The following is a 26350-nucleotide window of genomic DNA, read 5'->3' as shown; positions in this document are numbered from 1 at the left end:
TCCAAGATTAACTTCTGTGTCTGTGTCAATTGGTTTCCCTTTTCTTTGTTGAAGAGGGTCTGTGCAGTCCTTCTACCTAGTCCGCCATCTTCCCAACCTTCCCCAAATGGATTCTTCTATAGGAAAAGTTTGATAAGGAGTACTGAATTTAATAAATTTATTTTTTTACTTTTTACACATGATTCTTACTTATTTTCAGATCTGCAAAACTGGAGTTTGAGATACCCTGTTTTTTTTTTTCTTAGTAAAAAAAAAAATGCCATTTTATCATCTTCCTTTCTTACTAAATTATAATTTTAGTTTGATATTACATTGCATTATTACTAAGTAATGAGAAACAGCATTACTTTATTTTTATGGTTTATTACTAAGCAGATAAAGTACATTATCTCTGCATCATTTACTTTGATTTCACAGTTTTTGTAATTTACCTTACAGTATACTCTATAATTTCTCAGTGGTTTTTCTAATATTCTTTGAAGTATGTACTGACATGTTGACTTGAACTGAAAAACAAAGTCACATTTTTCTGCAGAAAGTCTCATTTGGAGGATTGCTTTGATAATGAGGATTTCTTTTGTCAATTAGATTATATGACAAATAGTTTTTTATTAATTTGGATAAGCTATATCTGCAAGCTAAAAATTTGACAATAATTTTTAAAAACATTTTATTTAAAAAAATCATATTGGCCAAGTAGCGTTGGAATTAATACTTCAACGTTCCCAAGTCTTTCTAAGCATATTGCATTAAACCAAGTACCTTTAAGTGAAAGAGTTAGAAGGCATTTGTTTGTCTTGATCAAGCCTTTTTGGTATACTCCAGAAATGGAGAAGAATGACCAATGATGGGGTCACATGTGATACTGCAAGTCAGGTGGTTTCCAATTCTGCTTTACATGAAGCTGAGTTGACTGACAGATGATAAGAAACAGTTTTTATGGTAGATCTCTATTTGATTTTTGGCACATAACTCTGGAAATCAAAGAATTGAGTGACATTGTTAGAACATAACTCATTCCCATATTCATAGGTATGTGAACAAACGTTCTTAGTGTTTATATATATATATATATATATATATATATATATATATATATATATAAACAAAAATGGTTAAGAAGCAAAACCTTGTCTCATTCTGGTAATATTTAATACTCATCCTTAAATAAATAAAGGAATTGGAAAAAAATACATCATTATAATGATACTTTTAATACCTTGTGATCCTAAAAATTTTTTAAAAATTTCAGTTACTGGATTTATTTCTGATTTTCATATATACTCTATTGGCTACATTTAACAGTGATCTAATCATTTTGTTTTTAAAAAGGAATATGTACAGTACCCCAGAAATTGAAATTATATTATTTGTAACTATTTTAATTTATAAAGAAAAATTAGATGTGAACTTAAATATGCATGAGGGTATGAAGTTTGTAAATATTTTCAGAGGTAGAAGAGTAATAATATGGGAAGAACACTGCACTACAGGAAATTTGCAGTGTCCAGAAAAGCAAACATAAAATGAATAATTCCCAGTCCTCTTTACCAATTGTTTTAAAATGCATCCATTCATGCATACACACAGGCCTCTGTTATTTTTACAGCTTGCAAAACATGCTTTCTCTAGAGATATATCTCTTATTTTGTAATGAAGTAAACTAAAAAATAGAATTCTAATTTGTTTAAGAACTAACCATTCAAATTCAAAATTTCTCCTGTGAAGTAAGGTATAAGCATATTTGGTGAAAATGCACCATCATACAGAAGACAAACTAAATAGGAGGTCTTTTTCTAAACGTTATTTGAACTCCTGGGATAAAAAATACAGTCTTCCAGGCATATAAAGTTCCTTTCCACAACTTTCTGCCCTAGAAAAGAATGCAAGGGCAGGAATCACTTCTGGTGTTGAGTATTTAATTAGAGGTGCAAAATCAAGAGTTGATTCTCAGAAACTTTTGCAATAATAATTATGGATAATGAATGAAAGGCTCTATTAACATGAAAAATTATTAGTTTTGAAAAGAAAATATTTGTACATAGTACAAAATTCAGATGCTCAAAGGAGAGGGGAAGATGACCTTTTTTAAAATATATACCTTTGCCCCCTTTAAATTTTACCATGTGAGAGACTTCTGGTAAGATGGCAAAATACACAGACAAGCTACACTGACCTTCTTCAACAAAGAAAAGAAAAACCAATTGACACAGATAAAGAAGATAATCCTGGAGCCCTGAGCTGTGAAATGAAGGATACAGAAGTGGATTAAACAACAACTAGTAGAAGAACCTGAATGAAAACACTGAGTAAGGAGACAAACGGAACTGTGGACTCTCAACATGGACAGCTTGAATATTTCCAAGTGGTATTAGGACCTGAGAATTAACATAAAAATTGACCCAGCTCACCAAGAGCTACATGGACTACTGCACGTGTAGTTGATGACTGAAAAAGGAAACAGCAAAGAAGGAGACAAAATGAGCTGTGGACTTTCAGCTGTCTGGAGAGTACAGCCATTTTGAAAGTTTCCAAGCAGTGGCCATTTTGGATATATAGAGTGACAGCATTCTTGTTCAGTTTCCAGGGACCTAAGAATAGGCTCTGCTTGCCAAAGACAGCACAGACAGACAGACGTGAGTCTGATGACTGGAAAGGAGACAGGTGGTGAGTGCATAAGTGCTGCCAACTAGCAAACAGAGGAGCACAGTACCCTGCTTAATGACATAACATCCAAACAAACAAAGAAAATTAACATCTTGGGTGAATCACTCCAACATACCAATTAAATATAAACATAAGGACATAACAACATCTTGGAGAAAACAGACCATAACAGTCTACATAAAGAAGAAAGATGAAGCAGTAGAAACAAGGGACCAGGATAAAAACCCACAACACATCCTGGAGAAAGAAGCAGCATTGGAACTCCCTGATAAGGAATTCAAAAGAATTATATTTTCTTGTTGTTGTTGTTATGTGCCACCAAGTTGGACCCGACTCATAGCGACCCCTCCTGGGGTTTCTGAGGCAGTATCACTATGGACATAGATTGCTCAACCTTCCTTCCGAGGAGTGGCTAGTGGGTTTGAACCACCAGCCTTCTGGTTAGCAGTCAAGTGCCTTAGGCACTACGCTGTTGACAGATCAAGGAAAACACTGACAAAAGTGAGGAAAACAGAAAAAAACCTAGAACAATTTTGGGAAACAATGCAAGAACAAAATGACAACACAAATGAAAAACTAGAAATGATACAGAATTTACAGATAGAAATCCAGAAGACTAATAGTAAATTCTCAGACATAGATAACACCTTGAATGGGCAAAGGAGTAGAATTGAATCAATTCAGAGACAGAATTAGATTGAAGACAAATATCTCAGTATTTCTTTGGAAAGGGATCAATCAGAAAAAAGATCAAGAGAAAATGAAGAAAGCCTATGATTCATGTGAGATACCATCAAAAGGAATAAACTATGTGTAATCAGAATTCCAGAACAGGAAGAGACAAATAAAACCACACAGAAAATTGTTGAAGATTTGTTGGAAGACAATTTCTCTCATATGATGAAAGATGAGAATATATCCATTCAAGAAGTCCAACAAACCCCAAACAGAATAGACCCCAAAAGAAAATCACCAAGATATATTATCATCAAACTCATCAAAAACAAAGACAAAGAAAAAAATCATGAAAGCAGCACACAAAAAATGAAGTTACCTACAAAAGCCAACCCATAAGACTAAACTCTGATTTCTCAGCACAAGCCATGCAGGCAAGAAGGCAATGGGATCATATATATAAAACCCTGAAAGAAAAATATTTCCAACCAAGAATTAAATACCCGGCAAAATTGTATCTCAAACATGATGGTGAAATTAGGATATTTCCAGATAAGCAGAAATCAAAAGTATTTGTTAAAATCAGACCAACCTTACAAGAGATACTAAAGAGAGAACTTTGGACAGAAAACCAACAACAGTAAACAACAACCAACCAATAATACACATGACATAACCCAGAAACCAACCTAGCTATGGAAGTATCCAAAGTAAATAAGCCTACAAGATTGTAAACAGGTAACCAGAGCTATGAATTATCAAATGACAAATGCAAATGAAAAAGAGAGAAAAGTAGTGTAGTTATAGAACTTCTAAATGGTGAGGAAGTCAAGACAACTGCAAGACAGAATTGACTGTTGTAAACTTGGGAAGAAAATTATAAATCACAGGGTACTCTCAAGGAAAAATGACAAGCCTTCACATCAAAAGAAAGAAGAGGACAAGCACAAATATTTAGCAAATGCTAAAACAATGACAACGAAGAAGTGAAAACACTATTCATAAACAAAAGGAGTTCAGCATGGAAATTCATATGGAACAAAGAAATCAGTAACACCAGGAAAAAACATGTAACAAAATGACTGCAACAAATTCTTATTTTTCAGTAATTACACTGAATGTCACTGGATTAAATCCACCATGCTAGAGACAGAAAATTGAAGACTGGATAAGAAAACATAACTCATTACTGTCTACAAGAGCTACACCTTAGAGACAAAGACAAAAATAGACTAAAAATCAAAGGTTGGAAAAAGACATATCAAGAAAATGGCAACCATAAAAGAGCAGGTGTGGCAATATTAATTTCTGATATAATTGACTTCAAGACAAAAACCACCATAAGAGACAAGAAAGGACATTATATAATGATTAAAGGATCGCTTGAACAAGAGGACATAACAATTATAAATATGCACCCAATGAAAGAGCCCCAAAATACATAAATCAGACTTTAACAGAATTGAAAAGACAAATAGATGACTTCACAGTCAGAGTAGGAGACTTTAATACACCACTTTCAATGAAAGATAGAACTGGAAAGAAACTCAACAAAGAGGCAGAAGAACTAAATGATACAATCCAACAACTTGACTTTATGGACATCTCCAGAGCACTTTACCCAACAAAAGCAAAATATACATTGTATTCCAGTGCACATGGAACATTCTCCAGGATAGACCACAAAACAAGCCTCAACACATTTAAAAACACTGAAATACTGGAAAGCATCTTCTCAGATCACAATGCTATCAAATTAGAAATCAACAATAGAAATATGAATGGAAAAAGAGTAGATCTATAGAAACTGAATAACACCTTCCTTGAAAATAATTGGGTAAAAGAAGAAATTTAAAAAAATGAAATAAAAAAATTCCTTGAACCAAACAAAAATGAAAACACAACATACCAAAATCTTTGGGACACAGCAAAAACAGTAATCAGAGACCTATTTATAGCAATAAATGCACAGACATCAAAAAAGAGAGAGCCAAAATCAACACCTTAACCCAACATCTCCAAAAATTAGAAAAAGACCAGCAAAAAAGGCTACAATAACCAGAAAAAAGGGAATAATAAAAATTCAAGCAGAAATAAATGAAACAGAAGATAGAAAGACAACAGAAAAATCAACAAGACTCAAAGTTGGTGTTTTGAGAATCATGGGCAAACTTAACAAAGGAAAAAAGGGAGAGAATACAAATAACATGAATAAGAAATGAAATGGGCGATGTCACAACAGAGCCAACTGAAACAAAAAGGATAATATCAGGATACTATGAAGAACTGTACTCCAACAAATTTGAAAATCTAGAAGAAATGGACAGATTTCTAGAAACATACTTCTTACCTAAACCAACACAGATTGAGGTGGAAAATTTGAACAGACCCATAACAAAAGAAATTAAACAGGTCATCAAAAAATTACCAACAAATAAAAGCCCTGGACTAGATGGTTTCACTGGAGAGTTCTACCAAACATTAAGAGAAGAATTGACACTAATCCTACTCAAACTATTCCAGAACATAGAAAAGGATGGAATCCTCCCATATTCACTTTATGAAGCAAGCATAACCTTGATACCAAAACTAGGCAAAGACATCACTCAAAAGGAAAACTACAGAACAATATCCTTCCTGAATATAGATGCAAAAATCTTCAACAAAATCTTAGCTAATAGACTCCAACAACATATCCAAAAAATAATACATTATGACCAAATGGGGTCCATACTAAGTATGCAAGCATGGCTCAACATTAGAAAAACTATCAACATCATCCATCACATAAAAATCCATTAAATGGGGAAGAGAATGTTTGTTTAATAAATGGTACTGGCAAAACTGGAGATCCATTTGCAGAAAAATGAAAGAAGATCTGTAGCTCACCCCATACACAAAAACTAACTCCAGATGGATCAGAGACTTGAATGTGAAACCTAAAACTATCAAGTCCCTCAAGAAAAAAAAGAGCAAATTTAGGGGCCCTCATTTATGCCATAAATACTGTCAAGCATAACCCAAAATGCACACGCAACAGAAGATAAACTAGATGAATGGAACCTTCTAAAATTTAAATTTTTATGTGCTTCAAAAGACTTCTCCATAAGAATCAAAAGAGAACCTATGGATTGGGAAAAAATATTCAGCAACAACATCTGACAAGGGACTTATCTCTAAAATTTAGAGAAAACTCCAACATCTCAACAAGAAAAAGACAATCCAATTCAAAAATGCGCAGAACACATGAATAGACACTACACCAAAGAGGATATTCAGGTGGCCAACAAACACGTGACAAAATATTCATGATCAACAGTCATTAGAGACAAGCAAATCAAAGCAACAATGAGATACTATCTCACGCCAGCACTAATAGCAAAGTTTAACAAGACAGAAAATAGCAAATGCTGGCGAGGATATAGAGATTAGGACTCTCATACACTGCTAGTTGGACTGTAAAATGATACAACCACTGTGGAAAGCAGTATGGTGATTCCTAAAAAAGTTGGAATTAGAAATACCATTTGATCCAGCAATCCCATTACTAGGTATATAGCCTAAAGAAGTAAGAGCCAGGACAAGAACAGATATATGCACACCCATGTTCATTGCAGCACTATTTACAATAGCAAAGAGATGAAAACATGTGCCCATCAGCAGAAGAATGGATAACTTTGGTTCATAGTTTGGTACAAACTATGGTACATATACACACTGGAATACTATGCAACTCTAAAGAATAATAGAATCTGCAAAACACTGCATAATGTGGATAAACTTGGAGGACATTATGCTGAATGAAATAAGTCAATCACAGAAGGACAAATATTGTATTAATTCATTATTGTAAAAAGTCAAGAAAAGGTTTATATATGGAAGGAAACTTTCTTTGTTGGTTACCAGGGGTGGGAGGGGAAGGGAGGAAACAATGCAGAAAAATTTTTAAAAAATTAAAAGATATAAATTTTACCATATGCAAGAATTACCTATTAAAAAATAAGAATGTACTTAGCAGGTCAAAAATCATGTACATCTTAAAATTTGGTAATTACCTAAAGAAATTGTGAACCCTTTAAGAAGTTGTACTGAATCCTATGCCCACCAGAAATGTTGGCAGGTATCTGTTAACCATCCCCCAACTTTGGCCAACAATGTATTATCTAATTGTTTTCCATTATCATTTTTTCCATTATCACTTAAAAAGTACTTAATAATGAGCAGTTCTTTCTTGGATCACCATATTTCAATTGCATACTACTCTCATTTGATTTATTCCAGGTCAAACTGGTGCAGGAAACAACTGGGCGAAGGGGCACTACACAGAAGGAGCCGAGTTGGTGGATTCAGTGCTTGATGTAGTGAGAAAAGAGTGTGAGCACTGTGACTGCCTGCAAGGGTTTCAGCTCACCCATTCCCTAGGGGGAGGAACAGGGTCTGGCATGGGCACCCTGCTCATTAGCAAGATCCGAGAGGAGTATCCTGATAGAATCATGAATACCTTCAGTGTCATGCCTTCCCCTAAAGTCTCTGACACTGTGGTGGAGCCCTATAATGCCACCCTGTCCGTTCACCAGCTGGTTGAGAACACAGATGAAACCTACTGCATCGATAATGAGGCACTGTATGACATTTGCTTCCGTACCCTGAAGCTAACTACCCCCACCTATGGAGACCTGAACCACCTGGTGTCTGCCACCATGAGTGGCGTCACCACCTCCTTGCGCTTCCCAGGCCAGCTCAATGCTGACCTCCGCAAACTGGCCGTGAACATGGTCCCTTTCCCTCGCCTCCACTTCTTCATGCCTGGCTTTGCTCCCCTGACAGCCAGAGGCAGTCAACAGTACCGGGCCCTGACGGTGCCAGAACTGACTCAGCAAATGTTTGATGCCAAGAATATGATGGCGGCCTGTGACCCAAGACATGGGCGCTACCTCACTGTGGCCACTGTCTTTCGGGGTCCTATGTCCATGAAGGAGGTAGATGAGCAGATGCTGGCCATCCAGAACAAGAACAGCAGCTACTTTGTGGAGTGGATCCCCAACAACGTCAAGGTAGCCGTGTGTGACATCCCACCCCGGGGCCTCAAGATGGCTTCCACCTTCATCGGCAATAGCACGGCCATCCAAGAGCTGTTCAAGCGCATCTCTGAGCAGTTCTCAGCCATGTTCCGGCGCAAGGCCTTTTTGCACTGGTTCACTGGAGAGGGCATGGATGAGATGGAATTCACTGAGGCTGAGAGCAACATGAATGACCTGGTGTCAGAATACCAGCAGTATCAAGAAGCTACAGTTAATGATGGAGAAGAAACTTTTGAGGATGATGAAGAAGAGATCAATGAATAGAGGAGCTTCCCTATCTCAAATACTAAATATAGATGTTATTTCTTTAACCCTGGTGCATCGTGACCCTAATCGCTGCCTGAATGATGCACTGGTCTAAATTTATTGGTGTAGGTCCTTTCCAAATGCAGCAAAGTTGTATTATCTGTCATAAGGAATGAAGTACATTAAAACAGCAAATAATTGGCTGTCACCCCCCCACCACCACCACCACCAAGGAGATTGGCTATGGCTATGGAGATCCACCTGAAAGGCCTGAGGCCACAAAGGGCTAAATGAACCTTACCTTCCACAGTGTTCACCGTGTGTGAGAATTAGCATGGAGGGAGTGAGAAATTTGGTTTTTTTTTTTTTCATCCTTTGTGATGAAACCTGAAGCAGCACATTATTACCTTGTCTAAATTTGCAATGTGGAACTTAGAAACAATCCAGCAGTAATAAACATTGTTCACTTGTCTCTTCCAGCCCATTTGATGTTACTTTGCTTTGGTAGAATGGTTACCACCACCCCACCCCACCCCCGTCTCTTCTTGGAACAGACTGCCGCTGCAACTCCCTAAAAAGAACTGGAAGCCTCACACTGGAGGCTTTAAGAGTTGTGGCTAACACTTTCCTAAGCTGCTTAGTAGTGTGAAAGAACACCCTCCTGAGAAGGTACGAAAGAGTGGTACTAAAGGTTAGCATGTCTGGCTGCCAATGGAAAGGCTGGAGGTTCAAGTCCACCCAGAGGCACCTCAGAGGAAAGGTCTGGTGGTCAACTCCAATCAGTCCTTGAAAACTCAAAGGAGCACAGTTCTACTCTGACTCACATGGCATCACCATGAGTCACAGCTGACCTGATGGCAACTGGTTTTCTCCATTTGCAGCCACAGAATTTTCCAAATTGCTGTCATATTCCTAGGTAGGTCAGGTATGTCCCCAGCCTTCCATAACAGCACAGCCAGGGATCCACAGAGAACCACCATCAGCTTTCTGGACACAGCTGGATGAAGGGTGGGGACGGGACCCAAGAGCATTCAGCTCCTGGAATACTGTTTTTGTAAACTAGTCTGGAAGCCCAGAATGAATGCTACAGGATTTTTTTCTAGTATAACTAGTCACTTCATAATTTTGATAAATAGCCACATTAAAAAAAAAAAAAGCCTTATAAACCCCACTGCCCAGCCATGAAGCTGTTCACTAGTGTTTCTGGCTCTTCTTCCTGACCCCCTGAAGTTAGTTGTGAGCATGTGAGTGGCATGTATTTCTTGGTGGGAGTGTTCAGATGCTGGTAGTGACTCCCTTGATCCCCTCCAACTGCCTCAGGGAACCCTGATTCCCCTGCCAAGATGGTGGCAGCTGGCACCAGTGCTGAATAGCTGCCAAGGAGGGCCTCTCTGACCTTGAGAGAAATGAGGATTTCTTCTGTGAAGTCACTGATATTCAAGGCTGCCCCACAGTGTACCCTGGCTTGGCACTGCCAAGCTCCCTGGCCTATACCCAGTATGTAATAACTACAGCCTATACCCAGTATGCGATAACTACAAGCACTCCAGGCCCCAGACCTGGGCAAGACAAACACACGACTTTACACAGGTGTGACAATAGGTCCCCCTTAGCAGAACTCAGCTCTTTTGTGAGGCTACAGTAAAAATAACTATCAGCTCCCCATCCACATTCTAACTGGACAATATGCTAATTTTGGTTGATCTTGGAGAAAAGGCTGAGTATGGTGAGTGCCTGCTGTGGACCACACAGTCCTCACAACAGGTCAGATGAAGGCAGTTTTGATCTCCTTGCAGAGCTGAGGAAAACCATTGGGCCTAAGCAGCTATTTCAGGCCACCTAAGGTGCCAGAGAGTTTGAGTGCAGTTTAACTCAGTGTAGTGCAGGGGAGCTGTGGGTCACCCCGACCAACAGCTTCATGTGCAGGGTTGTCACCTTACGGGACCAAAAGTGACTCAATATGGCCTAACTCACTTATTCCACAGGGACCTAGCCCAGGCCTGGCAAAATTCAGGCTGGCACCCTTTCAGAGGTGCAGATGGAGAGAAATAGCATCTCTTAATTTATAATGCTGTGTAGAGAAAAGCACACTAAATCACCACTATTGTTAACTGCCATAGAGTCAGGGCCCCCACTCCCTGAGTCATGGGGAGCCCATGCACAAAGAAAATAAAATATTGTCTGATCCTGCACCACTACCATGATTGGTGTGGTTAAGGCTGTTGTAATCTATAGAGTTCTCACTAACTGATTTTCAAAAGTGTATCACCAGGCCTTTCTTCCTATTCCAACCTAGTCCGGAAGCTCAGCTGAAACATGTTTAGCATGATGGTAACACACAAGCCTCTACTGACAGACAGGTAGAAGTTTTGATCAAGAAGTGAACCTGGTCTCCTGCGGGGAAGCCAAGAATTCTACCAGTGAATCACTAATGCCTCATCATGACTACGTAAAGCTTACAGCTTTAAAACAATTCCTCATAGAACTCTTCCTAAAACCATCCTATGATGATGAAAAGCAGCAGTCATGCTACTTCTCTAGACTGCTGGCAGTGGGTCTAGCATAAGTGCAAGGATGATGTTGAAGGAGAACAGTTCTGGTTACCCACTGATGCTGTGTGGGTTAGTGTTCAGCTAGTTCTATGCAAGTTGGAGACACAGGTAGGTCCCTAGTAAGAGTGTTTCTGTGGCAAAGTGGTGTCTCCCACCTTCATCTCCTGTGCCACGGCAAGGACACCGTGGAATTTTATATCTGAAGCCTAAAAATTCTTGTTCCCATAACATAATTAGATCAACAGTACAGAAAGTATTGGAATAACATTCAAGGAGGCTGCTAAAAAAGATAAAAAATGCAAAAATATCTGGTAGCTCCAAATCCAAATGATGGTGTTTGAAAACTTCCTCAGTCCATCTTGTAAGAATTCTGATCTTGGTCTCCAACACTGCAGACTTCCCATTTTCTGCAACTACGCCAACTACGTTGTTGCTGTCAGGTTGGCAGACTCATAAGAACCTTACAGAATGAATCACTGACTACTCCTGCACCATCTTCATGATCATAAACTATATAACTCCCTTCTAACAGAGTGGTAGTTAATGGTTCAGACCACTTCACTGAGAAACCACAGGAAACTACCGCTATATGGCTTCATTGTTCCTTCCTGGATATCAAAGAGATGGTCTGAAACAGCCTGCCACAGCCAGCCATGTTTATGCATCAACCCCTAGACCCAAACAGTGAGGAAAGTCTGCTCATGATTGGCCAGTGAGGGTTAAGCTGATGCCATCATCCTAAATCCTTAAACCCACTGACCCACAAGAACACTTTGTATATATTATATCTAGCACAAATCTAGATGTTATTACCTTATATTTAGGCAAACAGCTTGCGTTATAGGGGATAGAGGGTGGAGGATGATGGTGTTCCCAACTACGCCCTCATCCCAAACTATTTCCATAAGCAGACTATGCTATTTTTTTTTTAAATGTTGCTGTTTTGAAATTAGCACAGTGCACTTATAAAATACCTTGAGGGAGGGTATAGTTGGTAAAAGATTGTATAACATACATATTATTTGTGTGAAAATATAGTAGCCTTCTTGGGGAAGCTGATGAGAAAAGGATTCCCTCCAAAATGTAAGAACATTTAATTCCTTCCCATTATGTTTTCTTAAACAAAGCATTCTAAGCATAAACAGTGACCTTTAGTGTGTTTGGGGGGGGTGGCGAGTAGTATTTACATTTTATCTTGATGTAAAGAAGCCTGTATTTACACAATACATTCATATTTTTAAATATGTCACAGCTCTTTGTAGAAAACCATTCCATTATAACAGCAACAAGTAATCAGGATTCGATCTGTAAAATATTAAATCAAATTAAAATATTCTTATCAAGATTTGAATTTAATTTCACAGCCCACAGGCCCCCTGCATCTGCAGAGAGAAACTGAAGGGGAATAGGAATGAAGAGTGGATGATAAAAACAGAAAAGTAACTCAAATATCGTCAAAATTTCACATATTCATTACCCCTGACACTTGTTCATCCCCACACCTTCCTGTGGGTCCAAGAGGAACCAGTACTCCAGGGCACTAGCCTCAAATTATTCAGCCATTGTGAGGAGAGCCCAATGAGGCTGAGGGACAGCCTGCATCTCCTTTGGTGCCTTCAGAATGTTACAATGTCTTCCTCACTGTGACTCTGAGGCAGAGGATTACAAACTATTGTTCTCACCATTTCACCTGAGTAAGCTGATTTTTAAGTTGGTTGAAAATCAACTTAGCAGTGCTCTCATTCTTCTGAGAAAGCTTAAATTAAAATAATGCGCAAATTGAAACCACAACACTGATTATTAGAATGGAATTCCTCCTTTGATCTGATTGGCCACTGTCTCATCCATGGGCTCCTCTTTCTTCTTCTCACGTTCTTTGTTCCAGTCCTTCAGGCCCTCTGGGAGTGAGGTGTCCTCGTCCAAGCTGCCAGTTCCTTCCACAAATTCCTCATAAGTAGATTTTTCTACAAAAGGTCTGGGGCCCAACAGTTCAACCATATCGTTTTTATCTAATACTTCTTTTTCTAAAAGTAGAAGAGCAACCTGAAACATGAATAATTTCCATTAAATATAGTTATTCAGCAAATATCTATTCAAAGGTAATAAAGTTTTTATTTATAGCCCACTCTATTCCAAAGAAGGATTTAAGATCACTCGAAAAGATGTCTCATATAAGGGCAAATCATTTTGAAGTAAGACCTACGAAATACTGGAAACTAAAATGCCCACCAGCAAGTTAACCCAATGAACAATTATAAGCCTGTAATAAAGAATGCAGAAGCTCTCTTTGTTCTATATATATCTATCTCAAAAGATATACACTTACAAAACCAAGACGTACAATGTGTTTAGTGTGCTGTATTTCATTTTTTTTAAAAGGAGAAAAGAATATATCTTTTTATGTGTTTATGTATAAAGAAATTCTAGAAGGATATATAAGAGGTTGGCCGTTCAAACCCACCAGCCACTCCATGGAAGGAAGACCAGGCAACCTACTCCCTTTATCTCTGTAAAGATTAACTGCCTTGGAAAATCAATGGGGATGACTACGAATCAGAATCGACTCAAGGACAACGAGTTTGGGTTTTTTGTTTGTTTATGGGAGGAAGGCTGGGGGAAAGGACAGAAGTAGAGTGGACAGGAAATAAAATAAAATAAAAAATTAGCTAAAAAGAATAAAAACAAGGGCAGAGATGCAAAATGAAGCCAGGAAGGTTAATACTAAAATATGTTACCTTGAAGTTCTATTCATTTATTAAGACTGAACTACAAAATTGGCACTACACTACAGGCTACAAAAAAGGGGGCACCTGATCAATTATGTATGTAGAGGCAAGTGATGGTATCAGAAGAACATTAGGTCATCTGACTGTTGTAAAGAAAATTAAACAGTTTAAATTATGAACTGCATATGAACTGACCTCATAAACAGATTTAGTTCCACAGATGGTGCCTTACTTAAAAATTTAACACATCTGTAGTTTATATTAAATGCTATTTTAAAAAATATGAAATAATTAAACTTTTTTTTTTCTTCTCAACTTTTAACAACTCTTTATTATGGAATATTTCCAATATGAACAAAAGTAGAAAGAATGGATAACCAATTACCATATATCCATTATCACCTTAAGAATGATTTTCGTTTCATCTACTCCTTAGACTATTTTGAAGAAAATCCAAGATGGCATACTATTTTAGCTATATATATTTTGGTATAACTCTAAGAGATAGGAACTCTTTAAAACACATACTCAGAATATAAAAATGCTCTGGTTTTTGAAATATATTGATGGCAGATATAGGATCTGGAAAAAGAAAAAGTTTTTAATTTCTTCTTAGACATCTTTAATTCTTAATTTGCCTATATATAACCATTTTTAAAAAAGAAGGCTAATACTATTTTGAACATACATAATTTTCTTTGATGAACAAGAAAGTTCTTCAGAATTCTTTATTGTTTTAAGAACCTTACTATGTTAAACTAATTATCTTACAACAGATATTTCTTTGTCAAATATTGTCATAACATGCATCATAAATATGGAAGGAGTAAGATAACTGGGAGTTCTGGTAGCATAGTGGCTAAGACACTTGCCTGCTAACCAGACGGCTGGCAGTTCAAACCCACCAGCCACTCCTCGGAAGGAAGGTTGGGCAATCCTACTTCCTTAGTGATACTGCCTCGGAAACCCAAGGAGGGGTCGCTATGAGTCGGGTTTGACTCTACGGCACATAACAACAACAACAAGATAACTGGGTAATATTCCCTGGACACACGTGAGCATCTATTATATGCTAACGGAATCCCTACTCTTGAAAAATTTTACACATACACTTTGCTCTTATAGAGGTGGTAATCCAGAGTGAGTTCCTCAGCTTTCTTTTGTTTCTTAAAATTTCCTCCCTTGTTTTCAACAACTGGCTACTGCCTAATATCCCATTCACAAATCGTCACTACTCACACCCTCCTGGGTATCAAACTGAGCCCTGTACTACCTCTGCTGCCCTTCACCAGCTCATGTGTGCCACCATCAGAGTCATGTAGTTACCTTGAGGTCTTTCTTCTCTTCATTCTTTAATCAGTAAATCTTATTTTTTTAGATCTACCTTTGTCTTTTTATTTTTACTGTTACCACAGGCATCATCTCAGGAATGTCTGAACTGGCCTCTGTTCTTCTAGTTTCTTCCTAATTCCACACTACTGCCACTCACATCTTTTTACTTGATGAACTTTTAATCAATACTGCTAAGAACTTTTCATCTTAAGGAATCCCAACTATATTACAAGGCTGGATTGGATCATTTTTAAGGTCACTTCTATTTCTAAAACTATGTTTCTATGGTTTCTGCCTAGTTTTTCAAGGCCCTTCATAATCCTGTCACCTTTCACTGTCTGCTCCAGACTGGCATCCCAGTCCCACTCTCCCTACTATATACACATTTCTGCTCTCAGGCCTCCACACCTCACTGTCCCCCTTTTTCACATATTCTACCCTGATCACTTTCAAAGTAAAATTTAAGCCCTATCTTATGCATTCACATAGAGCCTTCTCTGACTACTCTGGCTTCTGCTGAATGCCTCCATGTGTTTCATGTGCACCAGCTCTCTCTCCAGTTAGACAATGACTTTTGAAAAAAGACACCAAAGTAGGCTCACAGCAGGCTTCTCTGAAGATTTGCTGACTAAATAACATTATCTCAGAATAGGCTTTTGAGTCAATTGCTTGTAAGAAGATCTTTCAATTATATTTTTTTTCCATTAGAGTGTAGAATGTTCAAAGAACAAAAAATTCCAATTTTGGTTGCAAAGACTGAAGAATTGGTTTACTGGATGCAAGAAATCTAGTGAATTTAGAGAGAATCCCCCCTTTTTATAAGTGCTATCAAATGAGGTACAACAACAAAAACCACTAAGTATGTTTATATATGTTAGAGCTTAATCAAGACAAATTTAATTTTTGTATGCCAATTTCCTACTTATCTAGTTTGTGGCTAATTTTTTTTTTTTTTGCCCTTTCACCTTTCACTACCTATTTATTCTGGAGGTGAGAAACAATGGTAAACTTAAAGTATTTGGTGGGGGAGAGGGCTAATTTCATTATTGTTTATGTTGTAGTTAGTAAAAGACCTCACTGACTCCTTACTCATATTCCTAGTGTGACATTAAGAGCTGCGAAGGCTAGGGCTATGTCTGCTTCTGCTCACTGCCTACAGCCTCATCAAGACAGAGGCGTCACTGAAACACCATGATGAATAAGTAGAAGAACTGGAAAAAAAAGGGAAACTCTGAAGTCTATAAACCAACCAAAATACCCAATCTATCACTTTACTTTTTCCTGCAAAACTTGGTAGAGAATTAGTTCTACAACTGTCACCTACCTTTTCCACATCAGCTTTCTTTTCTGTGAGGAGAGCTACTGTTCTTTTATAAGCATCATTAATAAGTATTCGTACTTCATCATCTATCAGTCTTGCGGTGGCTTCACTGTAAGGTTTCTCCAATACCATGTCTCCCTGACGTGGGAGATCAAAGGAAATCTGTCCCACCTTTTCATTCATACCGAACTGAACAATCTGAAAAAGCATATAATAGTTAGTGGTAGGCATCCATTGTTCTTGCCTGGTCAATACATTTTTATAAAATGACAGTAAGTTTTTACAATGATACAAAATTCAAATACTTCACTGTACTCTTCAATCTAGAAATATCTACATGGTGGCATTGAGTCAGTTACATGGGCAAGAGTATTCTCTATAGATGGTAGCAGCAGTGGTATATGTTTTAAACTCCTCAACTAGGGAACCAAATAGAAACCACAGACATCTATAACAAAATTAAGTGACAAGTCACCAAAAGCCACAAGATCTACATGGTATCTATTTGTACAAGAGGAAGGAAGGCTAATCAAGACTTGACAAGAACCCCAAAGTGGCCAATAGGGTCTTCCTAGAAAGAATGGCATGCACATGTTAGACCAACTGGACCTGGAATTGCTTTCATATCCTCCAGTTCACCTAATCTAAGGGTTGAAGCCTGTGGGAAAGTTGGGCCTAGTCTGGACCCTGGGAACTCTCAAAAATTAATCAGACAAACCTCCTTTCTAGATAGAGTCACATTAAGAAGAAACTGCTGGAAGTAATACCGGAATTGACTAGAAGAGTGAAGATTCAGATAAAAGGTAAAAATAAGAGTAACGCTAGATCTTACAAGAAAGCCATTTCATTTCTTTGTTGGTGACTTGGGTGAATGCTTACAGAGCAAATTGGTTTCCCACTCAGTAGCTCACATTCTGTTTTGTAACACTGACTACAATCCCCACAATGTAACAACATCCTTCCCACTGCCTCCCTGTGGTTACTATTTCCCTTTGTCCTTCTTTCCTATCCATTCCTAAGTTTTATCCCTGGGTAAATGCTGCCTTTTTGATCTTTTATGGTTGACTGTTCTAAGGAATGAGTACCTCCCTGGTGTTACTGTTCATCACATAGGTCTACTGTTTGGCTACAAGCTGAGCCCTACGGAGTGAGTTCAGTTCCCAGGCCTGATGGGTGACTAAGAGCCATGGTCTAGAGGGTTCTACCAGTCTCTACCAGACCAGTAAGCCTGGTCTTTTTAAGGGTTTTCAGTTTTGTTCCACATTTTTCTCCTACTCTATTCAGATCTCCTATTTTTATTCCTCTCCACGTGGTTGACAGTGATAGCCAGGCATCATCTAGTTTTGGTCTCAGGGTCATAGAGGCTGGTTTCCATACTCCACTGGTCCCTTAGACTGTTTCCATGAATCTCTGATTTTCTTCACTCTTCTTTGCTTCAGACAAGAAGAGAACAATAGTTCCACTTTAGGTGGCAGCTTGTAAGCTTTTAAGACCCCAGTTGCTACTCACCAAAGTTGGACATAAAAAAAAAAAAAATGCCTTTGTGGACTATGTACTGGCAATTGACATTGACGTCCTCTGCAATAAAGAGTCTCAAGCCCAAAGGCCCACCAACTCACTTCCAAGTGTTTGGTTATGGCCAAGAAGTTTTCATAATTTGCCCCTTTTTTACCTCTACTATATATATGAACCACCATTCATCTGTTAGTATGTCAAATTGGTGGCATGTGTGTTGCTGTGAGACTCAAGGCTATGCCACCAGTATTTTAAATGCTAGCAGGATTACCCACAGTGGACAGGTTTCAGTGGAGCTTCCAGACTAAGACAGAGTCATAAGAGCAAATAATCCGAGAAGCTGGACTATATGAGGAAAAGCATGGTATCAGGATTGGAGGAAGACTCATTAACAACCTGCAATATGCAGATGACACAACCTTGCTTGCTGAAAGTGAAGATGACTTGAAGCACTGACTGATGAAGATTAAAGACTACAGTCTAGAGTATGGATTACACTTCAACATAAACAAAACGAAAATCCTCACAACTGCATTGATAAGCAGCATCACGATAAATGGAGAAAAGACAGAAGTTGTCAAATATTTCATATTATTTGGTACCACAATCAACACCAATGGAAGCAGCAATAAAGAAATCAGACAACACATTGCATTGGACAAATCTGAAGCAAACAAAATCTCTTTAGGACTTCAAGTAAGATGGTGGAATAGGCAGACAAGCTACACATACCCTCTTCAACAAAGAAAAGAGAAACCAATTGACAGAGATATAGAAAGGAAGTTATACAGAAGTAGATTCAGCACCAACTAGTGGAAAAACCTGAATGAAAACAGGGAGTATGAAGACAGACAGACCTGCAGACTGTCACCCACTCTGATAGCACTAATAGTTTGAATATCTCCAAGGATGTTGGGACCTGAGAATTTATCTAAAGATTAGCCCTGGTTGCCAAGGGCTTCAGAGACAACTGACCTGGTGACCTATGACTAGGGAGGGAAACAGCAATGAGGGAGACAACCTGAACCATGGACTTTTGGCTGTCTAGAGGGCGCAGCCATTTCGAATGTTTACAAGTGGTGGCCATTTTGGATTTTAAAGTGACAGCATTCTCATTCGGCTTCTAGGGACCTAAGAATAGGCTCCGTTTGCCAAGGTCGGCAGAGACATAAAGGAGGCTGACAACGGGAAAGGAGACAGGTAGTGAATGTATGTTGTTGTTATGTTGTTATGTGCCATCGAGTCAAACCCGACTCATAGCGACCCCTCCTTGGGTTTCCAAGGCAGTATCACTACGGAAGTAGGATTGCCCAACCTTCCTTCCGAGGAGTGGCTGGTGGGTTTGAACCACCAGCCGTCTGGTTAGCAGGCAAGTGTCTTAGCCACTATGCTACCAGAGCTCCCAGTGAATGTATATGTGCTGCCAACTAGCAAATACAGGAGCACAGCACAGTACCCTGCCTATGTAGATAACACACAAAGAAAATTAAAATTGTGGGCAAGTCACTCCAACATACAATCAACAATTAAATATAAACACAAAAACATCACAATGCCTTGCAGACAACAGAGCATCACAGTCCACACAAAGAAGCAAAATAAAGCAGGAGAAACAAGCGACCAGGATACAGACCCAAAACACATCCCTGAGAAACATGCAGCATTGGAACTCCCTGATAAGGAATTAAAAAGAATTTTATTTAGGTCCCTTCAATGAATTGAGAGACAGATCAAGGAAAACACAGAGAAAACCCTAGAACAATTTTGAAAGACAATACAAGAAAAAAATGACAAAATAAATGAAAAATTAGAAATGATACAAAATCTACAGACAGAAATCCAGAAGATTAATGCTAAATTTCCAGAAACAGATAACACATTGAACAGGCAAAGGAGTAGACCTGAATCAATGGAAGACAGAATTAGTGAGACTGAAGGTATACCTCAATACTTCTTTGGAAAGGGATCAATCATAAAAAAGATCAAAACAAATGAAGAAAGCCTAAGGTTCATGTGGGATACTATCAAAAGGAATAAGCTATGTGTAATCAGAATTCTAGAACAGGAAGAGACAAACTAAACTACAGAAAAAATTGTCAAAGATTTGTTGGAAGAGAATTTTCCTGATATGATTAAAGATGAAACTATAGCCATTGAAGAAGTCCAACAAATCCCAAACAGGATAGACCCCAAAAGAAAATCACCAAGACATACCATCATCAAACGCACCACGACCAAAGACAAAGAATCCTGAAAGCAGTATGGGAAAAATAAAAAGTTACCTACAAGGGGCAACCAATCAGACTAAGCTCAGATTTCTTGGCAGAAACCATGCAGGCAAGAAGGCAATGGGATGGTATATATAAAACCCTGAAACACAAAAATTTCCAACCAAGAATTACATACCCAGCAAAACTGTCCCTCAAATATGATGGTGAAATTAGGAGATTTCCAGATAAGCAGAAATTAAGGGAATTTGTTAAAACCAGACCAACCTTACAAGAGATGCTAAAGGAAGTCCTTTGGACAGAGAACCAACAACAGCAAACAACCAGCCATTAACACACATGATAACAAAATCCAGAAACCAACCCAGTTATAGAAGTATCCAGAGTAAATAAACCTACAAAATTGTAAACAGGGAACCAGAGACATCAATTGACAAATGAGGACAACTATAATGAAAAAGAGGAAATAAACTGTACAATTACAGAACTTCTAAATGGTAGGGAAGTCAAGAATGGACTGTTCTAAACTTGGGAAGAAAATAATAAATCACAGGGTAACCTCAAAGAAAAATGATAAACATTCATTCACATCAAAATAAAAAAGAGGACCAGCACAAATATTTAGCAAACACTAAAATAACAGCAAAGAAGGAAATGATAATATGATTCATAAACAAAATGAGCTCAGCACAGAAAATTACATAGAACAAAGAAATCAGCAACACCACAAAAATGCACGTAACAAAATCACAGTAACAAATTCATACTTGTCAATAATTACATTGCCAAAAGAGTGAAAAAAAATCTCTTTAAAGTGCTAAAGAACAAAGATGGCTCTTAGAAGACTAAGGTGCACCTAACCCAAGCCATGGTGTTTTCAATTGCCTCATATGCATGTGAAAGCTAGACAATGTATAAGGAAGACCAAAGAAGAGTTGACATTTTTGAGTTGTGGTATATACTCGAAGAATATTGAAAGTACCATGGACTGCCAGAAGTACTAACAAATCTGTCCTGGAGAAGTATAGCTGGAATGCCCCTTGCAAGAGAGAATGGCCAGATTTCATCTTATCTACTTTGGTCAGGTGTCAGAAGGGACCATATTCTCAGGAGAATGCTTGGTAAAGTGGAGGGTCAACAAAAAAGGGGAAGGCCCTCATTGAAATGGATTGACACACTGGCTGCAATGATGAGCGAGCTTAGGTATAGCAAGGATTGTGAGGCTGGCACAGAATAAGAAGTGTTTTATTCTGTTGTACCTAGGGTCGCTGAGTCGGAGCCAACTTGACAGCACCTAACAACAACATATATATGGAAAATTTTACATGTACAAATACATATGTAGAAATATCATCTGCCAAATCTATATATGGCTCTGGGTATAATCGTGTTTACCTATGCATATCTGATCATCTTGCCTATCTACTTCTGTATCATAAATTAATGTTTGTTATTATCGATAATGCAGTATTAGATATGTAATAACATTTACCTTTGTTGTCTGTAACGGTTGTATACCTCTCCATGTCTTCCTTCTCCTTAGTGATGCTGTGCTGGTCACACACCTTTTTGTACACTGCCTTTCCATTCACTGAAATTAATACATGTCTCTAATCTATGTAGTAACTTTCCCTCTCCATGTTCTCCTTTTCCTTAGTGATACTGTGCTGTTCCCACACTTTTTATTATTTTTACTGTGATTTTGCTGAAAGTTTACAAAGCAAATTTATTTTCCATACAATAGTTCAAACATTTTGTCTCATGACATTGATTGTAATTCCCCACATTGTAACAGCTCTCTTCCCACTTCCTCCCCATAGTTACCTCTTCTCTGTGTCCTTCCCTCCCATGCACTCCTACATCTCTGAGCTGTCTCACTGTGCAAACACTGCCCTTCTGATCTCCCATGACTAATCACTCCAAGAAGTCTATCTACCTGCCATAAATATTCACCCCATATGCCTGTCTATTGTTTGGCTGGAAGCCACAGGAGTGAGTTCAGTTCCAGACTTGAAGGGTAACTAGTGGCATAGTCTCAGGGGTCTCACCTGGCTTTTATCAAACCAGCAAACTTGTTTTTTTTTTATGATTTTGAGTTTTGTTCCACATTGCTCTCCCACTCTATCCAGGATCTCCTGCACTGATCCCCCTCCAAGTGGGTGACAGTGGTAGCCAGGCACCACCTAGTTCTTCTAGTCTCATGGTAATATAGGCTGATTGCATAGTCTAAGAATCCCTTAGACTGATTGTTTCCATGTGTCTTTGGTTTTCTTCATTCTTCTTTGCTCTGGGTAAGGAGAGACCCATCGTTGCATCTAGAAGGCCACTTGCAAGCTTTTAAGATCCCAGTCGCTACTCACCAAAGTAGGATGTGAAACAATGTTTTTGTGTAGTATGTTATGCCAATTGAGCTTGATGTCCCCTGCGACTATAGTCCTGAGCCCACAGGTCCAACTACTCGCTCCTTCTTGATAGCTGGCTATGGTAAAGAAGCCACCAGAATCTTGCCCCTTGTCAGCTCTACTTTATATCTGGACATTCTTACAGCACATACAAATATGTATGTAGAAACACTGTCTGCTAGGCCTATACATGGTCATGGGCACACTCCCCTCTGCCTAGACATACCTGGTCATTCAGCCTGTCCACCCATTTATCCACCCATAGATCAATGTTTACCACCACTGACAATGCAGTACTGTACATGCAGAAGGGTTCATCTTTGTTGTCTTTGCCTCCCATGTACCTCTTTATGTCTTCCTCTTGCTCAGTGCCACCATGTTCACATACTTTTTTGTATACTGTCTTTACTTTCTCAAAAATTAATATGTGTCTCTTATCTAGTTAGTAATTTTCCCTCCTGTCCCATCCCTGATAAACAACAAAGAATATTTCTTACTGTGTATAAACATTTCCTTGAATTTTTGTAACAGTAGACTCATACAATATTTATCCCTCTGTAACTGACCTATTTCACTCAGCATAATATCCTTTAAGTTCATCCACATCATGAGTTGTTTCATGGATTCTTCATTATTCTTTAACGTTGCATACTATTCCAATGTGTTCATGTACCACAGTTTGGTTAACCATTCATCCATCGATGGGCACTTAGGTTGTTTCCACCTCTTTCTACTGTGAAAAGTACTGCCATGAACATAGGTTTGCATGTCGAATCATATCCTGGAGCTCTGGTAGCACATTGCCTAAAGTATTTGACTGCTAACCAGAAGGCTGGTGGTTCAAAACCCATCAGCCACTCCTTGTCTGCTAGGAAGGCTGGGCAATCTACTTCTGTAGTGATACCACCTCAGAAACCCAAGGAGAGGTAGCTATAAGTCAAGTCCGACTGAACAGCACATAACAACAACAATAATCATGTCCTGGTCTCACTTCTTTAGCACATATACCTAGTAGTGGGATTGCTGGATCAAATAGTATTTCTCTTTTCAACATTTTAAGGAAGCATCAAAACATTTTCCACAATGGCTACACCATTTTACAGTCCCACCAGCAGTGTATGACAGTTCTAATCTCTCCACACCCCACCCAGCATTTGTTGTTTCCCATCTTGTTGAACTTTGCTACTATTGCTGGTATGAAATGATATCTCATTGTTATTTTGATTTGCATCTCTCTAGTGGCTAATGATCGTGAATATTTCTTTATATGTTTGTTGGCTGCCTGAGTATCTTCTTTGGTGAAATATCTGTCTATGTCCTCTGCCCATTTTTTAACTGAATTGTTTGTGTTTTTGATGTCAAGTGTTGAATTTTTCTAGAAATTTTAGAGATAGGTCTGTTGTCAGCCCCCCCAAACACACACATTTCATGAAAACAACAGAAAAAGTAACTCTAAAGCCAGGAAACTAAAATAACTGTCCTAATCACTTCTCCCACGGAGGTCAGGAAAAATAAAGTTCAGGTAAAAAGACACAATAGATTATTGCTGGGGGAAGGAGGGAATAGGAATTATTACTAAAGAGGTACTGAATTTCTGTTTGGAGTGATATAAAACTTCTGAAAGTAGATAGTGGTGATGGTTGCACAACACAATGAAGGTAATTGATATCACTGAAGTACACGCTTAAAAAATGTTTAAAATGACAAACTTCTTGTAACATATATTATGCCATAATAAAGAAAAATACAACAGAAAAGTCCCTTATAAAGTTATTATGAGAAAAAAAGAGTAAGAAGCAGATTAAATTATCTACAGATTCTATAAGCAGGATGGAAAGACAATTCCACAAAACAGAGGAAACCTATAATCTACCATTTCCAAAAAGGCTGAAAGAAATTAGGAAAACAATAGAAAATATGAAAGAACATCAAAAGCGAGAATTAGAAGAACTTAGGTGTTAGATCTCAGGAAAAAATATGAAAAAAATTTATTTTAGAAATGAAGATACAACATTAGCAAATAACCACAACAAATAATGGTTTAAGATAAATAGAAGGTAAAATGGAAGACAACTTTTAACAATTTTTCAAAGATGAGGTATATAAAAAAGGATGTGAGAAAGTGATTCATACAGTAGATAGGCAAAGGAAACCTATCACACAAATAACAGGAGTTTCCAAAGAATCTGATTTGCATAAAGTTCAAATCAGTTTTGTTTGGGGATGTATTATTTACTGAATGGTGATAAAACTTAAACCAACTTGACCTTATAGACATCTTCAGAGCACTTCACCCAACAACAGCACATTATACATTCTTCTTCAACACACATGGAACATTCATCTCCAGGACTGATCATATGTTAGGCCACAAAGCAAGTCTAATAAATTTAAAAACAATGAGATATTGCAAAGCATTTTATCATCAGATCACAATGCTATAAAATAAGAAATCAACGCTAGGAAGACCAACAGAAAAACAGCAAACACATCAAAACTGAATTAACACCCTCCTCAAAAATGACTGGCACATAGAAGAAATAAAAAGTGAAATAAAAAAATTCCCTGAATCAAATGAGAATGAAAACACAATATCACAAAATCTTTGGGACACAGCAAAAGCAGTGATCAGAGGGCAATTTATTGCAATAGATGCACACATCAAAAAAGAAGGAGCCAAAATCAACACTTTAATCCAGTATCTCTAACAATTAGAAAAAGAGCACCCCCCCTCAAAAAAAAAAAAAAAAAAAAAAGCCTGCAGTCACCAGAAGAAAAGAAACAATAAGATTCAAGCAAAAATAAATGAAACAGAAAATAGAAAGACAATAGAAATAAAAGGCTAGAAGTTGGTTCTTTGAAAAGATTAATAAAATTGACAAACCACTGGCAAACTCAAGGGAAAAGAAGGAAAAGATGCAAATAACAATAATAATAAATGAAAGGGGTGATGTTACAACAGAACCAAAAGAAATAAAGAAAACAATATCAGGATACTATGAAGAATTGTACTCCAATAAATTTGAAAACCTAAAATAAACAAACAGATTTCTAAAAGAAACACTACTTGCCTAAACTAACACAGACTGAGGTAGAAAATTTGAACAGATCCGTAACAAAAGAAGAAATTAAACAGGTCATAAAAAATTACCAACAAAAAAAATTCCTGGCCCAGATGGTTTCCCTGGAGAATTCTACCAAACGTTCAAAGAACTGACATCAATCCTACTCAAACTATTCCGGAATACAGAAAAGAATGGAATGCTCCCAAATTCATTTTATGAAGCAGGCATAACCTTGGCAAAACCAGGCAAAGAAAAAACTACAAAAAACTAGAGAGGAAAAGTATAGACCATTATCCCTTACGAATACAGATACTAAAATCTTCAACAAAATCCTAGCCAATAAGCTTGAACAACATATTCACAAAATAATACATCATGACTAACTGGGATTCATGCCTGGTATGCAAGGATGGTTCAACATTAGAAAAATAATCAACATAATCCATCATATAAGTAAAATAAAGGAAAATAATCCATAGATACAGAAAATGGCATTTGATAAAATCCAACATCCATTCCTGAATAAAAAAAAAAAAAAAA

General features: G+C 37.8%; 2 protein-coding genes across 2 annotated transcripts in view; one reads left to right on the top strand and one right to left on the bottom strand.

Annotated features, from left to right (window-relative positions):
- TUBB6 (tubulin beta 6 class V) overlaps nt 1-8687 on the top strand; it is a 50681-nt gene extending 41994 nt beyond the window's left edge. The window contains exon 4 of the mRNA XM_007951679.1: nt 7624-8687. Coding sequence (XP_007949870.1) covers nt 7624-8687 — 1064 coding nt within the window. The remainder of the gene's footprint in view (nt 1-7623) is intronic.
- A 4334-nt stretch (nt 8688-13021) lies between these two features.
- The window catches only part of AFG3L2 (AFG3 like matrix AAA peptidase subunit 2), a 102003-nt gene continuing 88674 nt past the window's right edge, over nt 13022-26350 (bottom strand). The window contains exons 17-18 of the mRNA XM_042782410.1: nt 16604-16798; nt 13022-13264 (exon numbers count right to left, since the gene is read on the bottom strand). Coding sequence (XP_042638344.1) covers nt 13022-13264; nt 16604-16798 — 438 coding nt within the window. The remainder of the gene's footprint in view (nt 13265-16603; nt 16799-26350) is intronic.

The sequence above is a fragment of the Orycteropus afer genome, unplaced genomic scaffold, assembly GCF_000298275.1.
Source record: "Orycteropus afer afer isolate SDZICR_OR568_19922 unplaced genomic scaffold, OryAfe1.0 scaffold00307, whole genome shotgun sequence".
NCBI classification, from domain to species: Eukaryota; Metazoa; Chordata; class Mammalia; order Tubulidentata; family Orycteropodidae; genus Orycteropus; species Orycteropus afer.
Note: the sequence above shows the minus strand (reverse complement) of the source record. Positions and strands in the feature narration are given on the sequence as shown.